Source organism: Ochotona princeps, chromosome 23, assembly GCF_030435755.1.
Source record: "Ochotona princeps isolate mOchPri1 chromosome 23, mOchPri1.hap1, whole genome shotgun sequence".
NCBI lineage: Eukaryota > Metazoa > Chordata > Mammalia > Lagomorpha > Ochotonidae > Ochotona > Ochotona princeps.
In genome coordinates, this window is record NC_080854.1 from 3,058,739 (window position 1) to 3,086,703 (window position 27,965).

The 27,965-nt window shown below is 44.1% G+C and overlaps 2 protein-coding genes across 2 annotated transcripts; both read right to left on the minus strand.

Annotated features, from left to right (window-relative positions):
• Window positions 1-364: 364 nt before the first annotated feature.
• On the minus strand, window positions 365-2,340 carry LOC131483079 (zinc finger protein 883-like). Its single transcript, XM_058679989.1, is given in 3 exon segments — window positions 365-537; window positions 540-1,262; window positions 1,431-2,340. Coding segments are annotated over 3 exon segments (1,806 nt in total).
• Window positions 2,341-3,414: 1,074 nt separating this feature from the next.
• On the minus strand, window positions 3,415-27,320 carry LOC131483080 (zinc finger protein 10-like). Its single transcript, XM_058679990.1, has 6 exons — window positions 27,168-27,320; window positions 18,774-18,831; window positions 4,535-4,661; window positions 4,310-4,402; window positions 3,667-3,727; window positions 3,415-3,481 (listed from the first exon to the last, which is right to left on the minus strand). Exons 2-6 carry the CDS (start codon window positions 18,807-18,809, stop codon window positions 3,415-3,417), a joined length of 384 nt encoding a protein of 127 aa, XP_058535973.1. The 5' UTR covers window positions 18,810-18,831; window positions 27,168-27,320.
• Between the last annotated feature and the right edge of the window lie 645 nt (window positions 27,321-27,965).

Here is a 27,965-nt window from a genome sequence, read left to right on the forward strand (position 1 = left end):
ACGGCCAGTCTCCATCCCTGGGTACCTGGGTGGTTGGGAGGGTGGGAATGCCTTCTAGCATTCCACCTCCAGAGACACAGGAAGGAGAAAAAGAAAATTTGAAATAATTACACTCACTTTTGTCCAGTATGCATTCTCTGATGTCTGATTAGGCCCAATTTTGCGCAAGAAACTTTACCACACTGGCTACATGCATAAGGCTTTTTCCCTGTGTGGAATCTGTTAGTTATGATTAGAGATGAATTATGACTAAAACTTTTTGCACACTGGCTACATTTATAAGGATTTCCTATTTATGGATTCTCTGGTATTAGCTTCGATGTCATTTCTGGGAAAGGAAGCTTTTCCAAACTGGTTACATTCATCAAGCTTTCCCCCCAAGTGGCTTGTCTGATGTACAGTTTAGATGTGATTTCCAGGAAAAAGCTTTTCCACAGTGTTTACCCTCATAAGGCTTTTCACTGTGGATTTTCGGATGTCTGATTTGCTCTGATTCCCAGAAAACAACTTTTCCACACTCACTATATTCGTAAGGGTTTGACCGGTGTGGACTCTCTGATGTCTGATTAGCTCTGATTTCCGGAAAAAAGCTTTTCCACACTCGCTACATTCATAAGGCTTTTCCCCAGTGTGGATTCTCTGATGTCTGATTAGCTTTGATTTCCACAAAAAAACTTTTCCACACTCGCTACATTCATAAGGCTTTTCCCCAGTGTGGATTCTCTGATGCGAGCTTAGCTGTGATTTCCGGAAAAAAGCCTTTCCACACTCACTACATTCATAAGGCTTTTCCCCAGTGTGGATTCTCTGATGTCTAATAAGCTCTGATTTCCACAAAAAAGCTTTTCCACACTCGCTGCATTGATAAGGGTTTTCCCGCAAGTGGATTCTCTGATGTCTGATTAGCTCTGATTTGAAGAAAAAAGCTTTTCCACACTGGCTGCATTGATAAGGCTTTTCCCCAGTGTGGAGTCTCTGATGTCTGATTGCCTCTGATTTCCGCAAAAAAGCTTTTCCACACTGGCTACATTCATAAGGCTTTTCCCCAGTGTGGATTCTCTGATGTCTGATTAGTTGTGACTTCTGGGAAAAGGCTTTACCACACTGGCTACATTCATAAGGCTTTTCCCCAGTGTGGAGTCTCTGATGTGAAGTTAGATGTGATTTCCGGAAAAAAGCTTTTCTACACTCGCTACATTCATAAGGCTTTTCCCCAGTGTGGATTCTCTGATGTGAGCTTAGTTGTGACTTCTGGGAAAAGGCTTTACCACACTTGCTACATTCATAAGGGGTTTTCCCAGCGTGGATTCTCTGATGAAAAGTCAGAAATGATTTGAAGGAAAAAGCTTCACCACACTCACTACATTCATAAGGCTTTTCCCTGGTGTGGATTCTCTGATGTCTGATTAGATGTGATTTCCAGGAAAAACCTTTTCCACACTGGCTACATTCATAAGGCTTTTCCCCAGTGTGGATTCTCTGATGTCTGATTAGCTGTGATTTCTGGGAAAAAGCTTTACCACACTCGCTACATTCATAAGGCTTTTCCCCAGTGTGGATTCTGTGATGTGTTATTAGGGATGACTTTGCAGTAAAAGCTTTGCCACACTCACTACATACATAAGGTTTTTCCCCAGTGTGGATTCGCTGATGTCTAATTAGGGATAACCTCTGAATAAAAACTTTTCCACACTCACTACAATCATAAGGCTTTTCACCAGTGTGGATTCTCTGTTGTCTATTGAGAGATAATTGCTGGTAAAAGGCTTTTCCAACCTCAGCACATTCATTTGCCTTCTCTCCAGTCTGAAGTATCTGATCTCCAGTGAGTTCTGACTTCTGACACATGTTTTCTTTGCATTCATTACACATATAGAAACTTGCTCCTATGTCAGTTCTCTGATTGGTTGTAAGGTGAGATTCATAGCTAAAAGATTTTTTACAGTAGCCACATATACACTGATGTCTTCCTGCTTGGGTAATCTGATTTACTTTCACATCTGTTTCATACACAAGAGATTTCTCACTCTTGAAACGTTCATGCAGTTTCTCTCCTGATTGTGTTTGCTGATGTGTGCCAAAGTTAGGATTGTTATGAAACATTTTCCAATCAACCTGAATTTTTTCTACACAATTGACAGCCTGCTTATTACATGGGTCATGGATGTAAACTTTCTCAGACGTAACGAGTAACTTCTTCCTGATGAAATGTTTTGCTTTCCCATTGTGTTCAAAAGGCTGCTGACAAACGTGCATCTTGTCATGCTGACTGAGATTTTCCCTACTCTGGACGTTGTTCTCAGGGACATCACAGGAATGATGCTTTGTTCCAAATGGCATTTCATCAGACTTCCTAGCATAAAGAAAGAATACATTTTGAAATAAATGATACTGCATTACCTCTCATTTCAAAAGGCACGTCAACTCTGAGCTCTCTCCTGGGAGGAGGTTCCCCCTCCCCTCTTCCAAGTTCACCTGGTCACTGAGAAAGTACAACTTCTGTCTGCACTTGTTTCTCAGTTTCTTTCTTTTTATACTAAGCTCAGGAAAGCACCACTTAGCTTTCCTGGTAACATATGCTCTGGTATACAACATGAGGCATTAAAAAGGTTTGTCTGCCTTCCCTCCAGTGGGACTGACCCTGTGAAAACCACCCTGGGCACTCCGTGGCTCTGAGAAAACATGAACACATCCACCATCCCCCACACACAATATTTGCCTAGCTCTGGCTAAAGCTTCAGATGGATTCTACTTTTAGGCATATAGGAAGTACAGCAGTTTAGGATGAAAAAGGCTCTAATCACCAACTACCTACTATATGAACTTTTTCTATCCCCTCAGTTTTTGTTTTGGTAACCATGCTCTGGGTGTGTGTGCTGGAAAAATCCTGAGGGAGGATTAACAGGTCCCACTTTTCTGCATGACTTGAAACTCCCAAGGTGGATCCTGAATGGTGACCCTGAATGGTGACTCCTTTCTCATGTTTCAGGTTGGTTTATTCTCACTAGAGGAAGGATGAGCCTTCTGGTCCCCCAAATTATTTTGCTTGGCTTTGATCCACTGAAATGACTTATGTGGGTCTTTTGATGACCCCCTCTACACTTCACAGATGAATTGAGACAAGACTAGTCTCTTTATTTTGTCATTTAGCTCAATTCTACCACCCATGTTCTTATGGTTTCCAACTCTGTCACCTGAACAGTCATAGAATGGCAGGGGTACATTTGGAGCTGTGGAGTGGGAACTATTTCCTGGTAGCTTCAGAGGCAACCAATGGGAAATGCCTTACCCACAGGTTGCTGCCAGGACAAGAAAGGGTCTTGGGACACTTAAAAACCTAAGACCCTTCTGAAAAACATTGGTGTCTCTCCCTCCTTCCACTCAATAGTCACCCCATCTCCTGGCTATCTCCCCTCAAAATATTATTTCATACTCTGTTCTTTCTACATTAACCTGGTCACTTTGTAAATAAGACTTCTGTCTGAAAAAGAAAGAAAAAGAAACAATGAAAGAAAGAAAGGAAGGAAAAAATCATATTTCTTAAGCTTCTTCTTTCTATAAGTTTCATTTCATATTATGTTTCTATTATGACGACAACTAACACGAAACATATTTGGCAATGCAACTCCCTTTGAGCTTATTATAATTTTCATAATTACAACTTGCCTGAAGATGATTTCTCGACCTTTCTTATTACCTCCATGCAACTCATTTTTTCTGAAGGGATCTGAAATGAGGAAAAAGAGGCACCATATCCATGAATCACTTGTAAGTATTTGCTATCAAAAGCTCAAGTAAAAGCAATGTGATTTCTTGCTATTCTAGATACAGCAGATTTTAATATCAGTAAAATGTGGACATTAATGAGCATCAATTATAAGCATTATATCTTCTTCATAAATGCATTAATGTAAATTTCAATTACTTGGAGCTGTGTATTTTAAATTGACGGGTGGCACAGGAATTCAGACTAAGGCTTGGGATATCTTATATCACATAACAATGCCAATTTATCTTCTCTTGGCCATTTTGTTTCATACATAACTCCTGAGAATGCATCTTGTGTGGTGACAGATGCTGATTCAAGTGCTTGGATCATGGAAAAGACAAATATTGACTTCTAGGTTTATGCTTAAAGCATGGCAAATTTTGAAAGCCAGTGCTAAAATAAACCTGTATGTGGAGACTGTAGATTGCCTATCAGCTGTCCTACAGGAAAAGTTTAAAAAAATCTGAATGAATTCCAGAATTCTAGTCAACATTTATTGAGCTATGTATTAATTTCCCTGCCCACTATGTGCTAACCTACCTGCAATTTCCTGGTGTACAGATTTGTCCGCTGTCCATGGTGCTGATTCCTGCTCCAATTTGCAGATCACATCAGGCTTTGTTATGTTGTACCCTGGTAATGGAAAATAATGCAGACTTTGTGAAGTCACTCTTGGTCCTACCAATGACGACATTTTATAAACTCTACTTTCATTTCTCAAGTATAAAGAAACATCTTGCTTGGGCATGACAGAATTGTACTCACCCAAAGACACTAGATTGTTATAGATCTCAAGAATCACCTCCCTGTACAGGGTCCTCTGAGTATTGTCCATGATCTGCCATTCTTCCTGGGTAAAGTCCACGGCCACATCTTCAAATGACACCAACACCTATAAAGCACATGTCTCCTCAGTTCTGCATCATTAAATCAGAAAGACTAACAGTGCATTGTAGGTACGTGTAATTTGCAACATTTTTTGATGCAGTATAGTTAATCTATACAACATTACAGAGCAAAAACAAATGAAAGTGTATATACTGTATTACTTTGCAAATCTAGTACTACAATAAAATATCCCATATTATTTATTCTGTTAAACCTTATTTTCTGGAAAGATTCTGATTTTAAGCAGCAGTTGAAGGCATTGTTAGAATAAACCTACAAGTGGAAGACATCATCCTGTTTTTCCTGTTATTGGCACAATTTTTTCAACTAAGTTAAATATTCATATTAACATGGAGCAAACAGATTAACTTAGTGTCTGTAACACTAAGCTGAGTGTTTCTCAACTGGCAAGTTCCCACATATTTTCTTTCTTTAGAATTACTTCTTTTTGAAAAAAAAAATTTCTTTTTACTGTAAAGTCAGATATACAGAGAGGAGGAGAGACAGAGAGGAAGATCTTCCACCCGATGATTCACTCCTAAAGTGCCCACAATGGCCAGAGCTGTGATGATTCGACGCCATGAGCCAGGATCTTTTCCAGGTCTGAAACACAGGTGCACGGTCCCAGGCATTGGGATTTTGGGCCGAGCTCAACTGCTTTCCTAGGCCAGAAGCTGAGATCCAAGGGAAGTAGAGCTGCCAGGATTAGAACTGGTCCCCATATGGCATTCAGGCACATTCAAGGTGAGGATTCTAGCCACTAGGCAACCTCGCCAGGCCCCGAGAATTGTTTCTTCTTAGAAGGATGAGATTGGGGCTTTTCTACCAATTTCTTCTCAGAAGTGGTCTTTTTCTTCTAGATCATTCATTTACAGGTATAGGAGTAGGAAATGAATCTGTTCTCCATTGAAACCCATAAATTGAGAACAGAATCTGTATCCACAGTTTCACTGGCTGGCCATTTTTGATCTGGATCTAGAGATGCATACTGCATTGTATCCTCACATCTGGATATGATCATCTCCATTACAGTTACTATACATCCCTCCTAAATGAAAAGCTACAACACAAAATCCACAAGTAGCAAAATAGAAATTTACAACGCCATGATGTCCTCAAGACGAGTTCACAGTCCAGTAGTTGTGAACTGCTCTCAATCCCACTACTCCAATTGTGATGAAATGTCTCCAGAATCCACTGGCTGCTATGGTCCATCTGAGAGCCTCCATCTGCCCTGATACTCACTGCCAATGTTGGCTGGAGTACTTGATCAATTTGTTGTCACTTCTGTCCTCTGCTATGGTAACAGGTTCTCTGGAGGGTCCAATATACTGCGTTAACCTACATGTGCACCTGGATAGGCTGTCCACTGCTCTATCTGAGACTGAGGAGGCCAAGACATAAGTACTCCACGGTCAGACCATGGAAAGTGTAAATCTCTACATCGTTGGAGTTCTGAGTACAGTGATTCAGTTAATAGTAAATCACCAAAGAACCATCATCTGAGGCCATCCCAGACCTGATTCTTCTATGTGTTTGCCAATCCAGGGTCCAGCACAGTTCAGCAACAAAACCGGCAATTGGTATTTGCAATTGCTGGGTCAGTTCTGTCTCCAGTTCTATGTGTTACACAAACCACTGCTTCTTGGAGTCCAGACCAATCCTGCCCACAACATACTCACCCATCACGTAAATCAGGGCGAGATACAGGGTAGCTGGAGCGACCCACAATAACCCACACCAGGCACACCCCCTGCACTCTGGTTCTTGTGCTTGCCAGTATGCAAAGCTGACTGGTACCATCAGTCCCATGTCCCAATCAGCTTTTGGAGGTTTCAATGGGCATTGAAGTCCACTTCATCACAAACAGCACCACCATCCAGTCCACATTGGTGGAGTGCCACAATCTGCTAGCCATGCCTACACCTCACAAAATTTTTCCCCCATCTGCCAGCTGATGCTGGGGCAAATCCTGCTCACCCAGGCCCATTCTGGCTTAATCATGTTCAGAAACTACATTCAGCCCAGCCTTGTTTTTCCCTGAGCAAGCTCACATGTAGGCCATCAGATGGCCCAGCTGGGTCTACACCAATCTCAGTTCTCATGTTCACCAGTGAAAGTAGTGGCCCATTAGGAGGATCCATAGAGCCCATTCTCTAGGGCCATCCCCACCACCCCACGTGGGTGCTTCATTGTTAATGATCAATAATACTTCCAAACATTCACTAGTCAATAAATATTTCTGTGTTAGTATTAAGAAATCTACTAATTCTTCAATTAAAAAAAAAAAAAAGTTCAGCAGCTTGTTAGCTGCTGACGGGTGCCAGGCCCGGATTGTCTACATGCTTGCAGCCCTGATTCCAGCCACTGCGTTCACGTGGTGACCTGTCCCTGGGCCTGCTGGATATAGAACCAACCCAGCAATTGCAACCACCAGCTGATTTGGGCAATGGACTGTGCCCGGTTCTGTACTTGCTAGTACATACAGGAATCTGGTTTGAGAACATCTCAGACAAAGTTTCCTTGGGGATCTCCACAATCGAACTGCCAGAGTCAGAACCCTCACCATAAAAACACACAGGACAGAACAAGTCTATCAACCACCTCAGCTATATGTTGGCAGTGTAAAACTGGGCAGAGACTCTATGATGGACTATGTCAATCAGTGGCTTCTTCAAAGACCTCATCGTGCTTGGAGTGGCAAGATTGGCGGCAATTCATAACTGTTGAACTATCAAAACAACTTGAGCAAGACCCTCGGATCATGCCCCCTATCAGGGACCTGGGGTGGGTGGGAGACTGGGTGGGACTTCTCCCTTAAAATTTCCCTTCACCGGGCCCTAGAACAGTGGCCTAGTGGCTAAAGTCCGCGCCTTGAAAGCCCCGGGATCCCATATGGGTGCCGGTTCTAATCCCGGCAGCTCCACTTGCCATCCAGCTCCCTGCTTGTGGCCTGGGAAAGCAGTCGAGGATGGCCCAATGCATTGGGACACTGCACCCGCGTGGGAGACCCGGAACAGGTTCCAGGTTCCCGGCTTTGGATCGGCGCGCACCGGCCCGTTGCGGCTCACTTGGGGAGTGAATCGTCGGACGGAGGATTTTCCTCTCTGTCTCTCCTCCTCTGTGTATATCTGGCTGTAATAAAATGAATAAATCTTTAACAAAAAAATTTTCCCTTCACCTAAGATATATGAAGGAAACAATATGCAAGTAATAGTCTTACCCATTTTCCTGTAACCCTTGAACCTTTTTATCAAAATTAACAATGTAGAGATTATCAAAAATACAATTAAAATAAGGGGAAAAAAGAAAAAAACGAATAAACCAAATTGAAACAAAAAACATCAAAACACATGGGAGACAGTCAAAAAGCAAGCAGGCAAACAAACAAATACAGTATGGATTGGATAATTGAAGTTACACTTTTCATGTTGGTTTCCTTATATTAAGAGAGAACATACGGGTGGGCCCCAGGATGGGGTGTCCTGCTCGGATCCCGACTCCAGCCACCAAGTGCACGTGATGAGCTGTCCCAGGGCAGCCAGTGCACCATTTGGCACCAGGCTTTTCCTGCTGGCCGCCCGTCTGGGGTGCTCTGGGGTATTGGTTGTCTGAATCGTTGCTTAGGTAGCTTCAGGTTGATCCCACTGTGCTTCTGGGATCTGAGTCAATCCTAAAGATTCCCAGTGGCAGTAACTCTTCCTTTGAAGAACTTGTAATCACATAACAATGCTGAGCGCTGAACACCAGTTCATGCAAAAGCTAAGGATGGGGGCTTGTCCAGCAGGATATCCTTTTACCTGACATGATGCTGAATCAGGAGACTGGTCACATTAGGCAGGGCCATAACATTAACTAGCACTCGAGAACCATATCCGGGGGTAGATTCTGTGTGGGATGTGTGGGCCACACCCTGTGGAAAGTCTAGCCCCACTGGTAAGCCCAAGAGTTTTGGTGGTTTTGGATTAAGCTAGGTGTGACCAAGGAGTCTGCCATCAATCACAGGTAAAGGAACCCGCAGCAGCCTGGACTTGTCAAGGCAGCAGCACCTGAATGTGCAACCCGAATAGGGTGTGGGGTGGGCTGGGCTGCAACATTCACCAGCTCACATAAGGCCAAATGGAAGGCCAGACTGCACCGGGCACTGGTAAAACCCATTGGCATGTATGAGAACTGGGTCTGGGAGTGGATCAAGTGGAGGAACTTGGGAAACTCTCCTGGGGAGTCACAGCTCCTGCTGGTGAACATGTGGTCCAGACCTTGGGGTCGGACAAGCTGGGCAAAGTAGCTCCAACAGTTGGCTAATGTGTAAATAGGTGATGGAACGGGATGTACTGGGCAGGACTGAGCAAACCTTAGCCTACAAGTGAAACTAGAAGCCAGGATGGAGCACAGGTCATGCTGAGCTAGGCTCTTGCACCTACTGGTCTACGTGAGGCAAGTACACTAAGCCACAGTGTCTAAGGCAGAGGCCAGGACAAGTGAGGGACTGAGCCAAGCTGAGTCAGAGCAGCCACTGGCACACACGTGATCTATGCCTGGTAATAGGCCTATTTGGGGAGCTAAGGGGACACCCTAACCTGGATTGAGGTTCCCACCAAGGGGCGCATGTGCTGGAATGGGGCTGCATTCTAACTAGGAAACAGTTGTAGTCTCCCGAGGCACCAGTGTGGACTGGGATTGGATGCACCAGGCCAGGTCAGACCCCAACACTGTCTGGTGTCCTGGAGAACCAGGATGGATGTGGGACTGACTAGGTTAGTTATCAACTCCCTACTGAGCCATGTGTGAGCTGTATGTGGGTATGGATGAGCCGCAGCGGGGCTGAAACATCCAACAAGAACCAGAATGGGGTGAAAGCAAGCCAAGAAAAGCCACTGTCCCTGCTAGGACAGGAGGTGAACTGAGTAGGGCTGGCTCATGAACCCCCTGGTATGCGCTAAATCTGGCATTGGGAGGGGTTCTGATGGAGGAACCTGGGCAACTCCTCTGGCAGGACAAAGACCCTGCAGGTAAGCGCAAGAAGCATGATAGGAAACAGCCCAGAATAGGCTATGGAAAGTTTCCCACTGGCAAACATTTGGCATGGTTCGGGGGCAGACCAGGCTGAATCAGTACATGTCATCCACTGGCAAATCCAAACACCAGAACAGAGTGTGGGTCGAGCCAGGTTTGGTCGCGACAAAACCCAGTGCACAATGTGGAATGTCAGGGTGAGGTTGCCTGTACTGGATGTGATTGCAGCACCCAACCAGCATGCGTGAGAACCAGGAAGGGAGGGGGCAGAGCCGGCAGGGGCTAAGAGGTGGTTCCCTTGCTGGACAGCTACTCCCACTGGAGAGCGTGGGCTGGGATAGGGGCAGACCAGACTAAGCAGGGCTACAACACCTATGCGCCTTATGTGGACTAGATCAGGGAAAAGCCAGGCTGGGCTGATTATTCCTACTGGTGCAAACAAAATTAGAGTGGGTGAGGGTTGTTTGGGCTTAGCCACAGCATCAAATGGCAGAAGCTGGCACTGGGGTCTAATTCTGTCAAGTCAAACCACAGAATCACCCGAAGAGTGCATAGACCGGATTTGAGAGAGACCTGGGGGGGAAATAGTGGGTTCCCCCCTGTTGCGTTACTACTCCCGTGGGAGGGCATGGAATCTAGGATGGGGGCTGGGGTGGCTAGACAGAGAGGCACTCAACAACATCCGTGAGGGCTGGTTAGTTGAGCTGGTTAGATGGAACTAAGCTTTAATACCTATTGAGAAGTAGGACAGCCAAATGGGATGTGGGACAGACTGGACTACTCTGCTACACATACTGGCAAACCAGGGTAGGGGGCGGGCCTGGTGGGGGTTATTGTGGGTCGCTGTGACTAGGCTGCAGCTCCCACTGGTTGATGTGAGGGCTGGGTATGTGCTGGGCAGAACTAGGCTGGACTGCAACACTCATTGGTTCCAGTGGAAGTCGGGACTGAAACCAGAACCAACCCAGCAATTGCAACCACCAGCTGATCGTGGAGATGGACTGTGCCGGGCCCTGTGCTTGCTAGAACATACAAGAATCTGGTCTGGGAATACCTCAAGGTTTCTTTGGGGATCTCCCCAATCGAAATGCTGGACTCAGAACCCTAGCCAAGACAAAACAGAAGAAAGAACAAGTCAATCAACGACCTCAGCTATATGTTGGCAGCAAAATACTGGGCAAATGAAGACTCTATCAATCAGTGGATTCTTCAACGTCCTCATTGTGCTTGGAGTTGTGAAAATGGGAGAGATTCATAACTGATGAACTATTAAAACCACTTGAGCAAGGATCTCAGAGCATGCCCCACATCCGGGACTTGGGGTGGGTGGGAAACTGGGTGGGGTTTCTCCCTCAACTGGGTGGAGCTTCTCCTTCTACTGAGATCCTTTGAGCATTTCTTAATAAAACCGAGGATTTTCCATTGTTAAGGTCACATGGAGTTTGAAAAATGAAATTGTCAATTTGAACAGCACACGCAGCTTCTTGTGTCAGGATATTTGAAAAATGTTTAATCAAAGATCAAAAGAGGTGAATACTAGAATAAAATTTTGTCTTACCTGGCTGAGAACGCAAAAACAATGTGCTGTTGGAAAGAACTCCATTAATATGAGACGCTCTGATGAAAGCACTGTCATTCAGTGACACATGAGGATTCACGTACCATGAAACACAGGTAACGGTACATTTCAGTAGAAATTTAAGAATGTGAAAATTGAATGCTCCCCAGATCCAGCCAATGCTATAATCCTAATAATCCAAGAAACTCATACTACAAGTACAATCTCTTCAGAAAAGAAACTTTTTTTTCTTTTTTAGTGAAATGTGCCCTTCATTCGGATTTGGGGGTTTTCTGTGTCCCTGTTTTTGAAAGATTTATTTATTTAAAGATTTAAACCAGGAAGACAGAGGAGAGAGAGGAAATTGGAGTAATGAACCTGGTGCAGTAGCCTAGAGGAGAAAGTCCTCATCTTGCATGCACTGGGATTCCAAATGGGTGCCTGGTTTTGTCCTGACTACTCCATTTCCCATCCAGATCCCTGCCTATGGCCTGGGAAAGGAGTAGAGGACATCACAAAGCCTTGGAACCCTGCACCCATTTGGAAGACCTTTCTTATATGGTGGCATCAGAAGTGAGTTTATGGTTCTTGGCTTCAGTCTCATACAACTATTGCAGATATTTGGGAAATAAGCCAATAATCAATACCTCTGTCATATAATCTCTTTCTGTGCCTTGAAAGAAAACAAAATTAATATACTTTATCAATGCTAATCATAAGAAGTTACACTGGATATTATATTTACCAGTAATATATAGAATTCAACAAAAAAGACAAATATCATATTTTACTTACCTGTGATTACTAATACACTAATACCTAAACAATGTTACCTCTTTGTATGAGCCACTATGCCCAGACTATTCTCAGTCACTGTGCCCATGAGTTTTGGCAGTTTCCATGCTGACTCAGCCCATCACCACCCCAACTCTTCAGCTAACCAGTGGGACTTGCATTTCTACAAGGCTGACCCACTTATCCCCTGCAGAATCTACCCTCACATCTACTTCTCTAGCATACTGGTTAGTGTCATGATCCTGCCTAATGTGACCCTGTCCAGACATTCAGTCAGGTACTGGAATCAAATCCTGTTAGATAGGTCCCTAGCCCTCACTTTTGCATGGACTGGCCTGTGAGGGTCAGCAAAACCCTGTGCTAACAAGCACTTCTCAGAACTCCTACATGGGCTAGTGCATCAGTCTGACCATACAGATCTTCCAGTCTCTCCACTTCAAACTACCAGGTCTCAGTCCCCTCGCTACCCTGCAAGTACAGTGGCCCTATGTTGGGAGTCCCTCAAAATTCATTCCTCACCTACACACACACACTGGCCTTATCCATGGATGTACCAAGGCAGCAAGTTTACTCCTCTAACACTTCAGAACTTGCTTCTCGGTGGCCAACACTGGTTGGCACTCTGGTTGCCCACAAACCCATGGTGGTGATGGCAGGAGAAAGCTCTCATGCCCAGGCAAACCTGGGACTCACTCACTGCTTGGCAGCAGTGGCTGAGATTAGGAGCCTAAACATTAAGTCCCACCAGGCTCAGGTACCATCAGCTGCCTCACTGCTGGGAGATTCCTCACCAAACTGTTAAGTCAAACTCATTTGGGCCACTTCCAACAAAATGGTGGCACACAGAGCCAGGAAACCTTCCCGAGCTCCTGAGAGATTCCTTCACAGTGGACTTACCATGAAGGGAGAAAATTCTTGGGCCTAGACAAGTCCTGGACTTGCTCACTGCTTGGAATGGTGGCTGGGGTTAGGGCTCCAAGCATTAAGTCCAACCTGGCTCAGGTAACCCCAGCAGCCACCATGCTGCTAGGAGTGCCCTCCACTCAAGCTGACTACTCCACTTATGACACAGCCCCCTGCTTATGGCCAGGGAAAGCAGCAGAGAAGAGCTCAAAGCTCTGACCTGGCACTCTTGTGGGAAATCTGCACAAAGTTACTAGCTCCTGGCTTCAGCTCAGCTCAGCTCTGGCAATTTCAGGCATTTGAGGAGTGAAAGAACGGATTGGGGATCTCTTTCGCTCTCCTTCTCACTCTTTAAAATTGGCCTTTTAGATTAAAAAACTTAAATCAAGAGGCTGGCATGGCGACATAATGAGTAAAACCCCTGCCTACACTACCAGCATCTCCTAGGGCACTGCTTCATGTCCAAAGGCTCCACCTCGATCCTTGTTGCTGCCAAGGTCCTAGGAACAGCAGCAAAGAATGCCCTGTTTGGTCGCCTGCCACCTATGTGGGAGATCAATGAGAAAAGCTTTTAGCTCCTGGATCAGCTGCAACCATCACACCTGTATGGCGAGTGAACCAATGGTTGGAAGGAACCTCTCTACCAAGTAAATAAAGGAATGTTTCTTTTAAGATATGGGTCTAGCATAATAGCCTAGTGGCTAAAGCACTGCCTTGCACCTATGGAGATGCCACACGGGTACTCATTCATGTCCCAGCTGGAAGACCCAGAACACGCAACACCTGGTTTTGGATCCTCTCAGCTCTGTCTGTTGCAGCCACATGGGGAGTGAACAAGCAGGTAGAGAATCTATCTCTGTGTCGCCCTCTCTGTATGCTGTGTTTCCAATTAAAAATTATTATATACATCTTTTATTTTTGATGATGTTTACAAAGTTGATTAGGGTAGGAAGATTCAAGGGTAAGGAAAGACATATGAAGATCTAAAAGTCAAAATATTAAGATCATTAGGTAACATCTCTGCTCACATGGAACTAAGTAAGAAATTATTTTTAAAAATAAATTTAGGACCCAGCATGGTAGCCTGGTAGCTAAAGTTCAAGCCTTGCATGCACTGGCATCACATATGGCACTGGTTCGTATCCTGGATGGTCACTTCCCATCCAGTTCCCGGCCTGTGGCACGGGAAAGCAGTAGAGGGCATCCCAACACCTTGGGACTCTGCACTTACATAGGAAATCTGGAAAAAGCACCTGGCTGCAGGCTTCAGATCAGTTCAGCCTCAGCCATTGTGGCCCATTCTGGAGTGAGCCAGTGGATGGAAGATCTTTCTCTCTCGTCTCTCCTGCTCTCTGTACATCTGACTTTTCAATCAGAATAAGTTAGAAAATACATTAAACAAATTGTACCATAACAATGGCATTATAAGTCAATTTGTAATTATCAAAATTGTACTTGTGCTCACACATTACAGCACACTCAGTGTGGGCTGATTTTAGGAATTTCTTCACCAAAATTATTAGAGTTTGGACATCAAAAATATTAGAGTTACAGGACAATCACAATTTAATTTGCATCAGGCACAAGTTAAAAAACAATTAAATATTACAATATAAGTATGAGAGTCAACTTAAATGTTCTCCAGTGGGCATGAATGAATAATAGCCTACCTGCCCATGATGTGAGGCATGGCTTCCAGCCGTGTGTGTACAACATGACCTGTGACAAGACTGGAGGTTCTAAAGGGACAGACGTGTCTACTACTCATTTAGTGTCATTGTGGGGTGGGAAGGCTGCCAAGGAATGCCCTTCTGTAGCCCCATTTCCTAGTCCATATGACTTGTGCTTCCTTTACAATAAATGGACATGTTCTATCAGACTGTCCCCAGTGGTTCTTGCAGCCGAAGAACACTGACACCTCACCCCCTGGGTAGTCTTGAGGCTCAAAAGCAATAAATACTGATTCCAACATGGAGAAACACTACACGGACATTTTTACAAAGAAAATAACCAAAGACGAATTAGCACAAGAGAATTCTCAGCATGATTTATCATTAGGTGAATGAAATGGTAACCACAATGAGATACCACTTTACATCCATTGCAAAGTCCTTCATTAAAAGAGGTTCAAAAAGAGAAACTGAAATTAGGCATTACTGATCTAAGTATATAATGATGAAACCAATATTAGAAATGCTAGGGAGAATCAAGATGGCGGAATTGGGTAAGGACATGTTTAAACAGGCGGAAAAACATTTAATCAGGATGAAGCAGAGAGGACATATTCCAGGAAATAGGAGAGGACAGAACAACAGCAGAGGGGTACCTGGAGACTGACAGACACAGGAAAGCAGCAGACACAACGATGTGGTGTGGCAGTGACTGATAGTCCAGCTGTATTCAGCAAATGGCAATCTGAAATCCACTAAGCAGCCGGAACTCCACCAGCAACCAGGTGGGAAGGGACTTTCACTGGGAGCTTGAAAGGTGAGCCCAAAGAACTGTCCGTCCTGCTTGTCTGTTTGATTTGACCAGGAGCAGAGACAGAGCAGCAGATCCCAGATGGAAAGTGCAAGAACAGCAGCCCAGTCAGCCCCCTAGAGCTGAATTGGGTGCCATTTTGCTTAGGGAGGAAAAGGCAAGGGAAAGGACTGAGCATATGCTGAGCTGAGAGTGAACTCATTTCTGACTCAGTGAACTGCAGCAATGTGACATTCTATAGGTTCTACCCAAGACAGGCATGGGTAGCCCTCAGATCTGATGGACAGCAAATGAAGAACTCTAGTAGCGGTATGTCATGTGGCATTTTGTACACTGTGGCAATAGCTTTAGGACTGCAGGAGACAACAGTGAACTGCGCATGTGCTGAGCTCACGACAACTCACTGAGTTCTGTGGATTGCACTGGTCCTGCAGGAAAATAATATCGACTGTGGCATTGTACGGGTTAAAAGAGGTCCGTGTGCCAGCCAGTCCTAATATCCAACAGGTTCCGGCAAGATCAGTACCACCAACAACCTAACTCTATAGGACACCTGGTGTCTCTCTAAACCTGGGACTTGCTCCAACAGGAAGTGGGAGAAAGGTTGTGCAGAAAATGGTGCAACCTCAGCATGGTATCACAGGAGGTGGAGAGTGGTGAGCCAGGGGCTAGAGCTGTGGAGACCACGGTGGAAATCTAACATAAGAACCCAGACCTGGAACTCGCTGGAGAGAGTGGCACAAGTGATTGCAAACAAAGAGCCGTGTACCAACTGCAATAAGTAAAATCGCATTGTAGACCTGTGGGTGACACAGTTTAGAAACCTGCCCCAAGGAGAAGAATATGCTAACCAAAAGTACAATGACCAAGAGCAAAAGAGAAGACAAAAACACAATGAATATTACCGAAGACTCCCCTGCAAAGGAGCAAAACTCTATGCCAACTCTCAGAGTTCACTGAGGAAGACATCGAGAAAATGGGACACACAGAATTCATAAAACTCATTTTAACGCTTCTGATCAACAATGAGAAGCACATATAAGAGTTCAAAGAATTTAAGGGAGCCATAAAGTAAATCAAGGCTGGTATATCAGAAATTAAGAACACAGTGGAGCAAATTAAAAGTGCAGTGGAGAGTCTCCAAAATAGAATGAAGCAAGCAGAAGAAAGCATCTCAGAATTGGCAGATATTTCCTGTCATCAGGGGGAAGGGAAGCAAACAAAAAGCTGGAAGCAGAGCTGGATCAGGCCAAAAAAAGTATTTAAGGGACTTAATAGAAGAGCTATGGGAGTCCCAGAAGGTGCAGTAAGAGAAACTGGGTTTTACAAATGTATTTAATGAAATAATAAAGGAAAATCTCCCTCATCGAGAGAAAGAATTGGGAAACAAGTTCCAGGAGGGGCACAGAACTCCAAACAGGCTTGATCAAAAGCAGTCTTCACCAAGACACATGATCATTAAGCTCTCTTCAATTGGCATAAGGAAAAGATCCTTAAATGTGCACGTGAAAAAAAAATCAATTGACATATAAAGGAATGCCAATTAAGCTCACAAGAGATCTCTCACAGGATACTCTACAGGCAGGAAGAGAATGGACTGACAAATTCCAGATTCTAAAAGAAAAATTGTCAGATAGGATAACATATCCAGCAAAGCTTTCTTTTGTCTTTGAAAATGAAATAAAATTCTTCCACAGTCAAGAAAAGACAAAAGAATTTGCCTCTTCCAAACCTGCCCTACAAAGGATTCTTCAAAATGTTCTCTTGATAGAGAAGAGGAATAGCACCCACCAAAACCAAAGGCAAATGTGAAGAACATCCCAGTAAAATGACAACAGAAGACTAAATCAGTTAATAACCCATTCCAAAAATGACAGGACCAGAGTACCATCCATACATATTAACCCTGAATGTAAATGGCTTAAGCTCAATTAAACATCATAGATTAGTAGACTGGATTAAAAAACAAAACCCATCTAATTATTGTCTAGAAGAAACACATTTACCAAAAAAAAAAAAAAAAAAAAATCAACGGAAACTGTATCACATGGGTTTTGTTGTTTTCTGTTAGTTTCATCGCTTTCAAAACACTTTTTTCTGATTAAAGCATTCAATGACTCATAGATCATACAGTAGCATCATTTTCTGCAAGAAGGTTCTTGAGTTTCATTTCTTCAGCTACATGTTAGTCATTTAACAGCATGTTGTTTAACCTCATGGTGTTGTTAATTTCTTTTTTCTCCCTGATGTTAATTTTGTTTTGTGGCTTTTCATTTAAGGGGATGTATAGTAGTTGTGTAATGGAGACTGCCATATCTAGTAACATGTCATTTAAGTTCATGGCATTGTAAATTTCTATTTTTCTTTTCTATTGGTGATACTGCATTATGACTTTTTATTTGAGGTGATGTACAGTAGCTGTGAAATGGAGACTAACATCCAGATGTGAGGATGCAGTGTAGCATGCATTTCTACTTCCAAACATGGACTTGCAATGAAACTGTTCACTATATCTTGACAGTAGGATGCTGGACTCTCTGCCATTGTCCATGCCCGTGATGATATCATATGACTGTGTATGAAGAACTATACTTTAGTAATCATATAGAGGAACTAGGTCTGGGGGGAGGGAATTGAGGAGGGGATAAGGTAAATGGCAGAAACCTATGGCATTGTATCGTAAAGTGATAATAATAATAACAAAATGTTAAAAAAATTATACCAATTAAAAAAAAAAGAAATGCTAATTAAGGACTGCCTAGGTTGCTAACCTTCTCACAGATATTGGAACCATTACAGGGTTATCTGCTGCAAGAATCAGGGAGCATGTCAGTGTTTCCATTCAAAGCTGCCAGTATGTGTGGACCTAACTGTAACATACTGGGCTGAGTTTTCCATATGGGTGCAGCTCATGTCCAGGGTGTTCCACTTCTAATCCTGTCTCCTGCTTTTGCCCAGAGAAAGCAACAGGGATGGCTCAAGTCCTTGGGCACCTGAACACATGTGGAAGACCCAAGAGTCTCCTGGCATTGGATTGGCTTAGCTCTTGCCACTGCAGCCACTGTGGGTACTACACAGTTTTCATTACATCCTTCATAGGATCAAAAATCACCACTTCAAACTTGATGTCCTACAATCATTAACAAATTCTTACTCTCAATCTGAATCATGTCATAATAATCCTGTCTTGTTACTGCATCAGAAACCTGAAGAGAAAGTTTCAGTGAGCTCTGACAGCTCCAATGCCTTAGTTATGACAATTTTGCCTTCTTTCCCTCTTATATCCTCTTTTCATTGTACCGTAAAAACATCATAAAGCTCCTAAAACACTATGTAAAACAAGCTGAGAAGTAAACAACTTACTGAAGGTGTGCTTGTGTTCTCCAGCCTGGGAAGCATGTAGCAGGCTGCAGGGCTGCACCTGCAAGAGAAGATGGAGAGAGGGAGTGATGAACTGGTCTTGCCTGTTCCTAGTCTCTTTAGCAGTTCCTACTGTGCTAAGCAATGTCAGGAGAGGAAGCAGACACAATGGCTGGAGAAGCAAAAGCAATCAGCTTCCAAGGGCAAGAACAGTGCTTTACCAATGACAAGTGCCAGGAAGGCTTCCTTGAAACAGTACCAACAATTACAATACCTGGCAGTGATTAAACTTCAGTTATCATTTGCTTAACGCTTTATTATTGCATGATTCACAATAACATTACTGGGTCCAGCATCATAGTCTAGTGTCTAGAGTCGTTACCTTGAACACTCAGGGATCTCTTATGGGCACTGGTTTATATCCATTCCAGCTGCCTGCTTGTAGCCTGGGGAAGCAGCAGTCAAGGATGGCCCAATACCTTGGGGACCCTGCACCCACATGGGAGACGTGGAAGAAACTCCTGCTTTCTGGCATTGGATTGGCTTAGTTGTGGCCTTTATGGCTACTTGGAGAGTGAACCAGCAGATGCAAGATCTTTCTTGCTGTTGATACGAAAAACTGCAGAAAGCAAACACCTTTCAATCAGAGTAACTTTGTCTACACCTATATATGAAAAATGGATATAATACACATTTATTCTATGCAGCTTTCTAGTAATTATTCTAAATGCAAGTTCTTATGACTTGGATCACACTTCTCAGCTCCTAAACCCTCAATCACACTGGACTTTGCCATTTTATTTGCCTTAGCCTATAGGACACCCACAAATAAAACAGCAACAAAGTTGACAAGTGTTCTTACTTTATCTCATTAAGTAGCTACATTATGGCAACGGCCAGAGAAAACCATCAGCCTTGGAGGAGTGAATGTCATGGTACAAGAAGTTGGGCCACTGCTTAGGATAAATCGTACTGATCCCCAAATGCCTTGTTTAGGTCTCCTGGCCGTGTAACACTTCCAATGCAGTAGCCTGCTACTGTGCCTGGAACACAGTGGGTGGATTCCTGGGAAACCTAGAAGAGGTCACGCTGCTGGACTAAGCATGGCAGAGCCCTGACATCTTGGGAGTTTACCAAGCAGTGATGGAACATCTCTCATCTCTGCAATCTACCTTTCAAACAAATGTCATATTTATAAAAATAATCAGAAAAAATATACTGTTTCTACTTATTTTAAGTTGATTTGTGGATATATCCTGGTGAGTATCAAAGAATGACATGTCAAATTCAATGAAGAGAAATTCACACAGACACTTCTACACTGGAAATTTTTACAGGCACTGGGCATTCTACTGTTTTACACACCCCCTTATTTTATTTGTACTTTATGATAAACTTTCATAGGCTCTAAGATTTCCCTTACTCCCTGTCACTGCTATGCAGTATGACCAGCAGTCGTCTAACACACTGCACAAAGCCAGACCCAAAGATCAGTCTTTTTCATTCATTACTACGAAAAAATATTCTCATGTAGTTTTGGTGTCTGACCATACATTTAAAAAAAAAAAAAAAAAAAAAAACCTTAATTCGGGTCCTGTACAATAGCCGTTCACCTAAAGTCCTCGCCTTAAATGTTCAGGTATCTCATATGAGCATCACTTCTAATCTTGGCAGTCCTGCTTCCCATCCAACTTCTTTCTTGTGTCCTGGGAGAGCAGTAGAGGACCTTGGGACCCTGCACGCAAAGGGAGACCCGGAAGAAACTCCTGGCTTCGAATTGGCTCAGTTCCAGCCATTGCAGCCACTGGGGAGGTGAACCATTGGACAAAAGATCTTCCTCTCTGTCTCTCCGCTCTGTATATCTGCCTTCCCAATAAAAATATAATAAATTAAAAAACTAAAAAATAAAATTAAAAAAATAATTCATTTCATAATCCCATTCTTAAAAAGGCAAACACAGTATATCACCTTTCCACAAGGGCTCTTTTTAGCAATGATTGTAATTCAGGTAATTTCTGTGTTACCATCCCTTACTCTTACATTTATATTCATGCCAACATACATATATGCAACACAGCCTCCAGAGGAAAATCAAGTTTAGTGTGGACTGGAGCTTGACATACTTAAATGCACTTGACAACTTTGAAACGGTTCATTGCATCCTTTTAAACTGGCAAAAATCATCTCCGTAGAACTCACCAGAAAATTTATACATTAAGCTCATTGTTTTTCAAGTGTCACCATTACTACCATCAACTTTCAACTGTTTTTATCTTCTATAAAATGTTGGAGATGACAGGGTGGTCAAGTTTCTGCTTGGGATCAACACAACCCAGAGTGCCTGGTCTGAATGCAAGCAGCACGCCTGACTCCATCACAGCTGCCTGCACAAGTCCATCCGGGACATCACTGAAATGTGAAGTTCAAGCAGACATTTTCAGCTATGGTGAACACTTAGATTTAACACACAACGTCCAACTATTCACCATTATTTAATTGACTTCAATGAAAAATGGCTTCAACATGGTGATTCATGCTCCCCACACACTCACAAGAGGCAAGATGAGTCAAGCCAAAGCTAGCAATGAGGAATTCTATCCATGCTCCCATAGGGATGGTTACAAACCCATGGGGCTGGGCTATTTTTACTGTCTATCCAGGAACAGTAAAAGGAAGCTGCTAAGTATAAGTAGCCAAATCCTTAACTAGCACACTTGATAATCAATATGGGCTGTGCTGCCACACTGGCTCAGCAGCTTCCAGGTTTAACTTAATTTACCATGGTACAAGAATGTGGCTAGTGAAACAGCTTCTGAATACTCTCTCTCTGTGCTTGTGTCCTTGCCTCTAAAATGAAAACATACCAAAAGATGGCACCAGCGTCCTGTGGCTGAGCATCCACCTGCACTGCTGCTTTGAGTACAGCTGCTCCACATACATTCCAGCACCCTGCTAATGGCTAGGGAAGCAGCAAAGGATGCTCTAAGTCCTTGGACCACCACTTGTAAACTAAGAATATTATCCCAATTGTAAAACTCTTGCTATGAATTATATATGAAAAGTAAAAACCAAGAAAAATATTGCCATCAGTATGAAAAAAAAAGCAAAGGCCAGCATTGTGGGAGAATGTACAAACTGCCAACTACAACACCAATATCCCATATGGAATCAGCTGTTCCACTTCCAACCCAACTCTCTGGTAATCACCCGGGAAGAACAGTGCAAGCTCATCCAAGAGCCTGGGCCCTGATCACCCACACCGAAGACCTGGAGGAAGCTACAGGCTCCAGGACTCAGCTTGGTTTAGGACGGTTCATTTGGGCCATCTGGAGAGTGAGCCATTGGACTGAGGATGTCTGTCTCTTTTACTTTGTAACTGTCCCTTGAAAATAAACAAACGTATTTTTTTAAGGTTTATTCGTTTATTTGAAAGGCAGAGAAACAGAGGTCTCCATCTGCGGGTTCACTCCATATGTGGCAGCAAGTGGTGGGCCAGGCCAAAGAAATTAGAGCTTCCTCTGCATGTCCGACTGGGAGCAGGGACCCAAGCTCCTGGGACACCTTAGACTGCTTTCCTAGACACATCAGTGAGGAGCAGAATTGTAGGTGAAGCAGCCAGATCTTGAACTGGAACCCATAGGCAGGTAGCAGCTGGACTGCCTGTGCCACCACATTACCAGAGAAACAAATTTTAAGCAATCAAAAACACCAAACATCAGACAGAACCAGGACTAAGTCACCTCTAGGGACAGAGGTAAAAGAGACCAAGACCTGAACTGACACAGGTTTTTTTCTCACTTAGACATTCAAGTTATACCATTCACACTCAAAATGAAACTTTGGCAGAAAATGAAGTTGTCAAGAATGGTCTTTGCTCTCTCTGAGATCAGTGAATAATCTTAGGTTGCATGCAAGAGAATAAAGATGAAACACCAAACTCATGGCACATTATTCCTATATAACTGAGCAAACATAAAAGCATAAGGACAGGACAGACAATGAGCTCTGGGAAGCAGCCTGCTTGCACTTCACAGGGAGATGCACTCAGCAGCTTCCCCACATTCCCAGGCCTGGGGGATCACTCTCCCTGAGGACACAGTGCCCAGGGGGCTCACCTCACTGATGGAAGGAATCTTAAGCAGCCAGAAATATAACAATGTCAATCTGGGAACTCCTCACAGCCTAGAGTGGCTCCTCCCTGTCTTACTTCACTTCTGCAACCACACATTCAAAACCAAGTGAACGTTGTGACCACTGGGATTTTCTTTTCTCACTTCTAACACCACATGTGTTATGTTGGTTTAATAACAATTTACCACCACCAACTAACAACAAAGCAATTCAGTTCTCTCAGCATCTAGAGTTAGTAGAGGCCTCAGGTGAAGGCTCAAACTCTAGACACAGGAGCAGGTTAATGTTGGTGGATGGCAAGTCTTAGCTCTGTCTGGTTTTTCCCCCTTAGAGCAGTTAGGTAGGGACCCCACCCAGAGCTATCTCCTTAGCAGAAGCTTATCTAGGGTCTGGTAGGTGCAAGTTCCACAGAGACAGGGCTCTTTTGTCTCAGTAAATCCCCAGGATCTTCAGATCCTTGGGCCAGATGTTGAGTCCAAAAGAACTAACTTTTTATTAAACAGTCAAGTACACTTACATTTGTATAAACCTCTCTACCACCAGAATTGGACCACTGCAAACATTCTCTGACATAACTTACTAAACCAGTTGTGGATGCAAAACGAAACTACTCTGTGCCCCAAGAACACTGTCCTGGTATTTACCTGGGCCTGTGCAAAGCTTTTATTCTCTAGGAAGGCAAGGCTCAGAGAACCCACAGTGCATCAATCCTTTCCACACATTCCCCTGATATATTAGCTTCTAATTATTTGAAACTGACATGTCATCAAGGAATGGGACTGCCGATGTGTAAAGAAAATATTAATGTCCAAGGGGTTTAGCTTGTCAAATAGATGGAACACAATCGATGCCCTCCAGTTACAGGGCATCAGCTGCCACTATAAATGGCAACCCACATGCTACTACTATCTTTCAGGGGGATGACTGAGCCAGGGTAAGTTGGTCATGTTTGTTACAAAGAATGCTGAAATTCAGCAAAACAGAAAGAGAAGGGTGTAGTGAGGGTCATGTACATTTTCCAAGGGGATCAGAAACTGAGACCATTCTGATAAAATGTCTGCACTTAAGTTAGGTAAAAGCAGATGTACTAAGACTTTTGAAGCTTAATTTAGTTTTGTATATTTACTGTGCTGAGAGACAAAGGCAGACCTCTTCATCCACTGTCTCCCTTCCCTCATGTCTGCAACGGACAAGGCTGAAACCCCAGACAAAAAACAAATTCAGTTTCCACACACCTTCTCAAAACCTAAGCCACTGTCTGTCGCCTCTCAGCCTGTGCATTGGCTGCACACTGCATTGGCACAGAAGTGAAACCAGGCATTCTGATAGAGACACAGGAGTCCCAATGTCATCTTAACCACCCTTACATACACTCACACAGGGCAATGACTTCTTCCTGTGGTGTGTCAGGGAGGTATTCACTGCTTTTCTCTCATGCCCGTTATTCAAAGAAAACAGCCCTTTTAAAGAGCTAATGACTGTTTTGTGGAAAGAAATAAGACAAAATACCCCTCTGCCAGCCTGGCACCCTCCCCCCAGGTTCTCACATGTGCTGCCTGCTGATCTCAGAACCCTAACCATGGAGAGAATTACAGGTTCCATGGTCTGACCATGGAGTGCAAGTGTCAAAGCTGAGCCTCCTCAGTGGCTCAGATGGAGCAGTGGACAGCATATCCAGGATCACATGGAGGCTATGGCAGTCCATCGGAACCTGCAGAGGACACCTGGTCCCACAACAGAGGACGGAGGACAGAACAAATCGATCACCTACCTAGCCATGTGCTGGCAGTGAAGATATGGGCAAATGGAGGCGCTAAGATGGACTATGTCAGCCAGTGGATTCTGAAGAGATTTCATCATGCTTAAAATGATGAGACTGGCAACAATTCAGAAATGTTAAACTATCAAAACCACTTGAGCAGTGCCCTTGGAGCATGCCCAGGTCATGAACCCTGGGGACGGGTGGGAGGCTGGGTGGGGCTTCTCCCTTTATTTCCCCCCCTTACTCCACAAACAGAGAAATAATAATAATAATGTGGAAACAATGGTCTTATCAATTTTCCTGTAGCCTTGGACCCTTTGTGCCATAATCAACAATGATTACTAAAATAAAATAATGATTTAAAAAAACCAAAAAAAGACAAATTACCGAAGTTAAATGAATTGTATCTTGAGGAAAATAGATTGTGTTGCAATATTTCAGGGCAGTACTTGATCCGAAAGTAGAGCTACATACTGCGTTGTATCCTCACATCTGGATGGATAGTCTCTATTACACAGTTACTATACATCCCCTTAGACGAAAAGTCACAAAACAGTATCAACAACAGGAAAAAAATAGAAATTTGCAATACCATAAAGATAAATAACATGCTACTCAATGACTAATGTGTCACTGAAGAAATGAAAAAGGAAAACCAGCTCAAAGATGGACTCCCAATAAAATCGTTAAATACATCTTGACAATAAGATGCTGGACTCTCTATTATGGTCCATGCTCACAATGGTGGACTTATGACTGCTTATGAGGAGCTATGCTACAGTAATAATATAGAGGAAATCATTTTGTGGGGAGGAGACTTGGGGAGAGGGTAAGGGAAATCCCAGAAACTATGGAACTTTACCATAAAATAATAATTAATTTTAAAATCAAGAAAAATGGGGGAAAAGTGAGCACCTAGCCGTGAGGTAAGAATTCTGGCCACTTAGGGATTTATTCCCTGCCTTAGTGCTCTCTATCGAACCTGACTCATCCCTCTAAACTTCATGGGGATATCTAACCCAATGAGAACTTGAGCAGTGGGGACAGGTGGAACCATACCAGAAGTCCTCAGGATAAATCAATCCAGGCAACTGGTAACTTAATGGTGTAGTGTTTGGGTTCTTCTTTTTTTTTTTTTTTTTACGAGTTATTTATTTCTATTCCAAAATCAGAAACACAGAGAGATTAGAGGAGACTGAAACAAGATCTTCCCTCCGATGATTCACTCCCCAAGTGACCACAACGGCTGGAGCTGAGCAGACCCGAAGCCAGGAGCCAGTTACCGGATCTCCCAGGAAGGTGCAAGGTCCGAAGGCATTGGACTTTCCTGACTGCTTTCCCAGACCACAAGCAGGGAGCTGGATGGGAACTGGAGCAGCCAGGATTAAAATGGGTGCCCATATGGGATCCGTGTTTGTTCAAAGGCAAGGACTTTACCGCTAGGCCACTGTGCCAGGGACGTCTCTTTTTTTTTTCAGGACTTATTTTATTTTTATCGAAAACTTAAACATGCAGAGAGGAGGAGGGGCAGAGAGGAAGATCTTCCATCTGCTGATTCACTCCCCAAGCAGCCAAAATGGCTGGAGCTCAGCTGAAGCTAGGAGCCTCAAGCCTCTTGCAGGTTTCCCACGCCTATTGAGGGGCACAAGGCCTTAGACTATCAACAACTGATTACCGACAATAAGATGATGGACTCTATGTTTGGTATATGCTTGCAATAGGGGAATCTCAACTGAACTTGAACTGTGGTTATGCAACAAGGTGCAGGAATCCACCATGGTGGGAGGGTTTGGGGAGGGGTGGGGAGAATCCAAGTACCTATGAAACTGTGTTACATAATACAATGCAATTAATGAATTAAAAATAATAATAAAAAAGAAATAAAAAAAAATTGATTACCAAGCACACAAATAGGGAGCTGGATCAGAAGTGGTGCCACCAGGATTCGAACTAGTGCCCATATGGGATCCTGGTGAGTTCCAGGGCAAGACTTTAGCTGCCAGGCTACAGCTACCATAACCGCCGGGACCTCCTCGGGTTCCCCTAAACAAGGCCCTTTAGGTTAGTCCCTGCTGCGCCCCCTTGCCTCGTCTACAAGCTCGCTGTGCCATCCCAGGCCTCTACCAACCAGAACGCCCTCACCGGATGCTGCCCCTCAACCTGGGAGGAAACTGTGAGGTCAACAAGACCGTTCTAACTGCTGGAGTCTGAGCTGGTCTGACATCAGCAACCAGAAAACTGCCCAGACCCTTAGGAGGAGCTATACCGAGGACTGAGCTGGGGGCTGGAGACGCCGCTACATCTCAACTCAAGAACATCAGAACCACATAAAAATATTTAATTAAAATGTTTTAAAGTTGACGCCCAACATGAAGTTCAGTTTTTCCCTGATCATTCTCCCCCCCTCACTGCACAGTTTGGAAAGCTTCAGGGGCAGCGCTGCAGAGTCCCGGCCACCGGCCCCGCCCGCCCCGCGGCCTCAGGACATGCGCTCACACACTCACCCTTCCCGGCTTCTGACGAGTCGGGGGTCCTGCAGAGGCTCCTGCGGGGAGGGAGCTCACAGGGCAGCACTGGCTCAGCCACCTGTACCTTCCCGGGGCAGAACCAGGGACGCGGCTATGGCGGCTCCAGAAAGGAACACTCCGCACTTCCTGGGCGCGCGCAGAGATTGAATACGCGTGACGTCAGAGGACGCACAGCCAATCAGAATTACACTGGGGAAGAGGGCGGACACTTGGGTTTCTGGAGGGCGGGGGAGCGGGGGGCGGGGCTTCACCTGAGATCTGAAGCGCCCTCATCTGCAGCTTGAGCCGTCCAGCAGCAGGGGACGCTGTCACCTCACAGATAAATCCACCTGGTCTCTTGTGTTCCTTCCCTTGTTTGTAATGCAGTTGAAGTCTGGGATCCCTAAAAATGTGCGATAATCCCCAAAATGAGTTACAATTCACTGAATGTTCAATAGATTCTTGGACTTCTCTTTCTATTGGCTTTTTGCCATTAGATCATTTCACGTTTTAAAATACAGAACTGAAGAATACTTGAAAATAGAGTATAAATAAGGGCCTGACACAATAGCCTAATGGCAAAAGTCCTCGCCTTCATGTGCCAGGATCTCATATGGGCTCCGTCTCATACACTGGATGCTCCACGTCCCATCCAGTTCCCCGCTTGTAGCCTGGGAGAGCAGTGCAGGTTTGCCGAAAGCCCTGGAGCCTGCACCCATGTGGGAGCCTTGGAAGAAGCTCCTGATCAGCTCAGCTCCAGCTGTTGTGGCCTCTTGAAGATGCATCAGCAAGCAA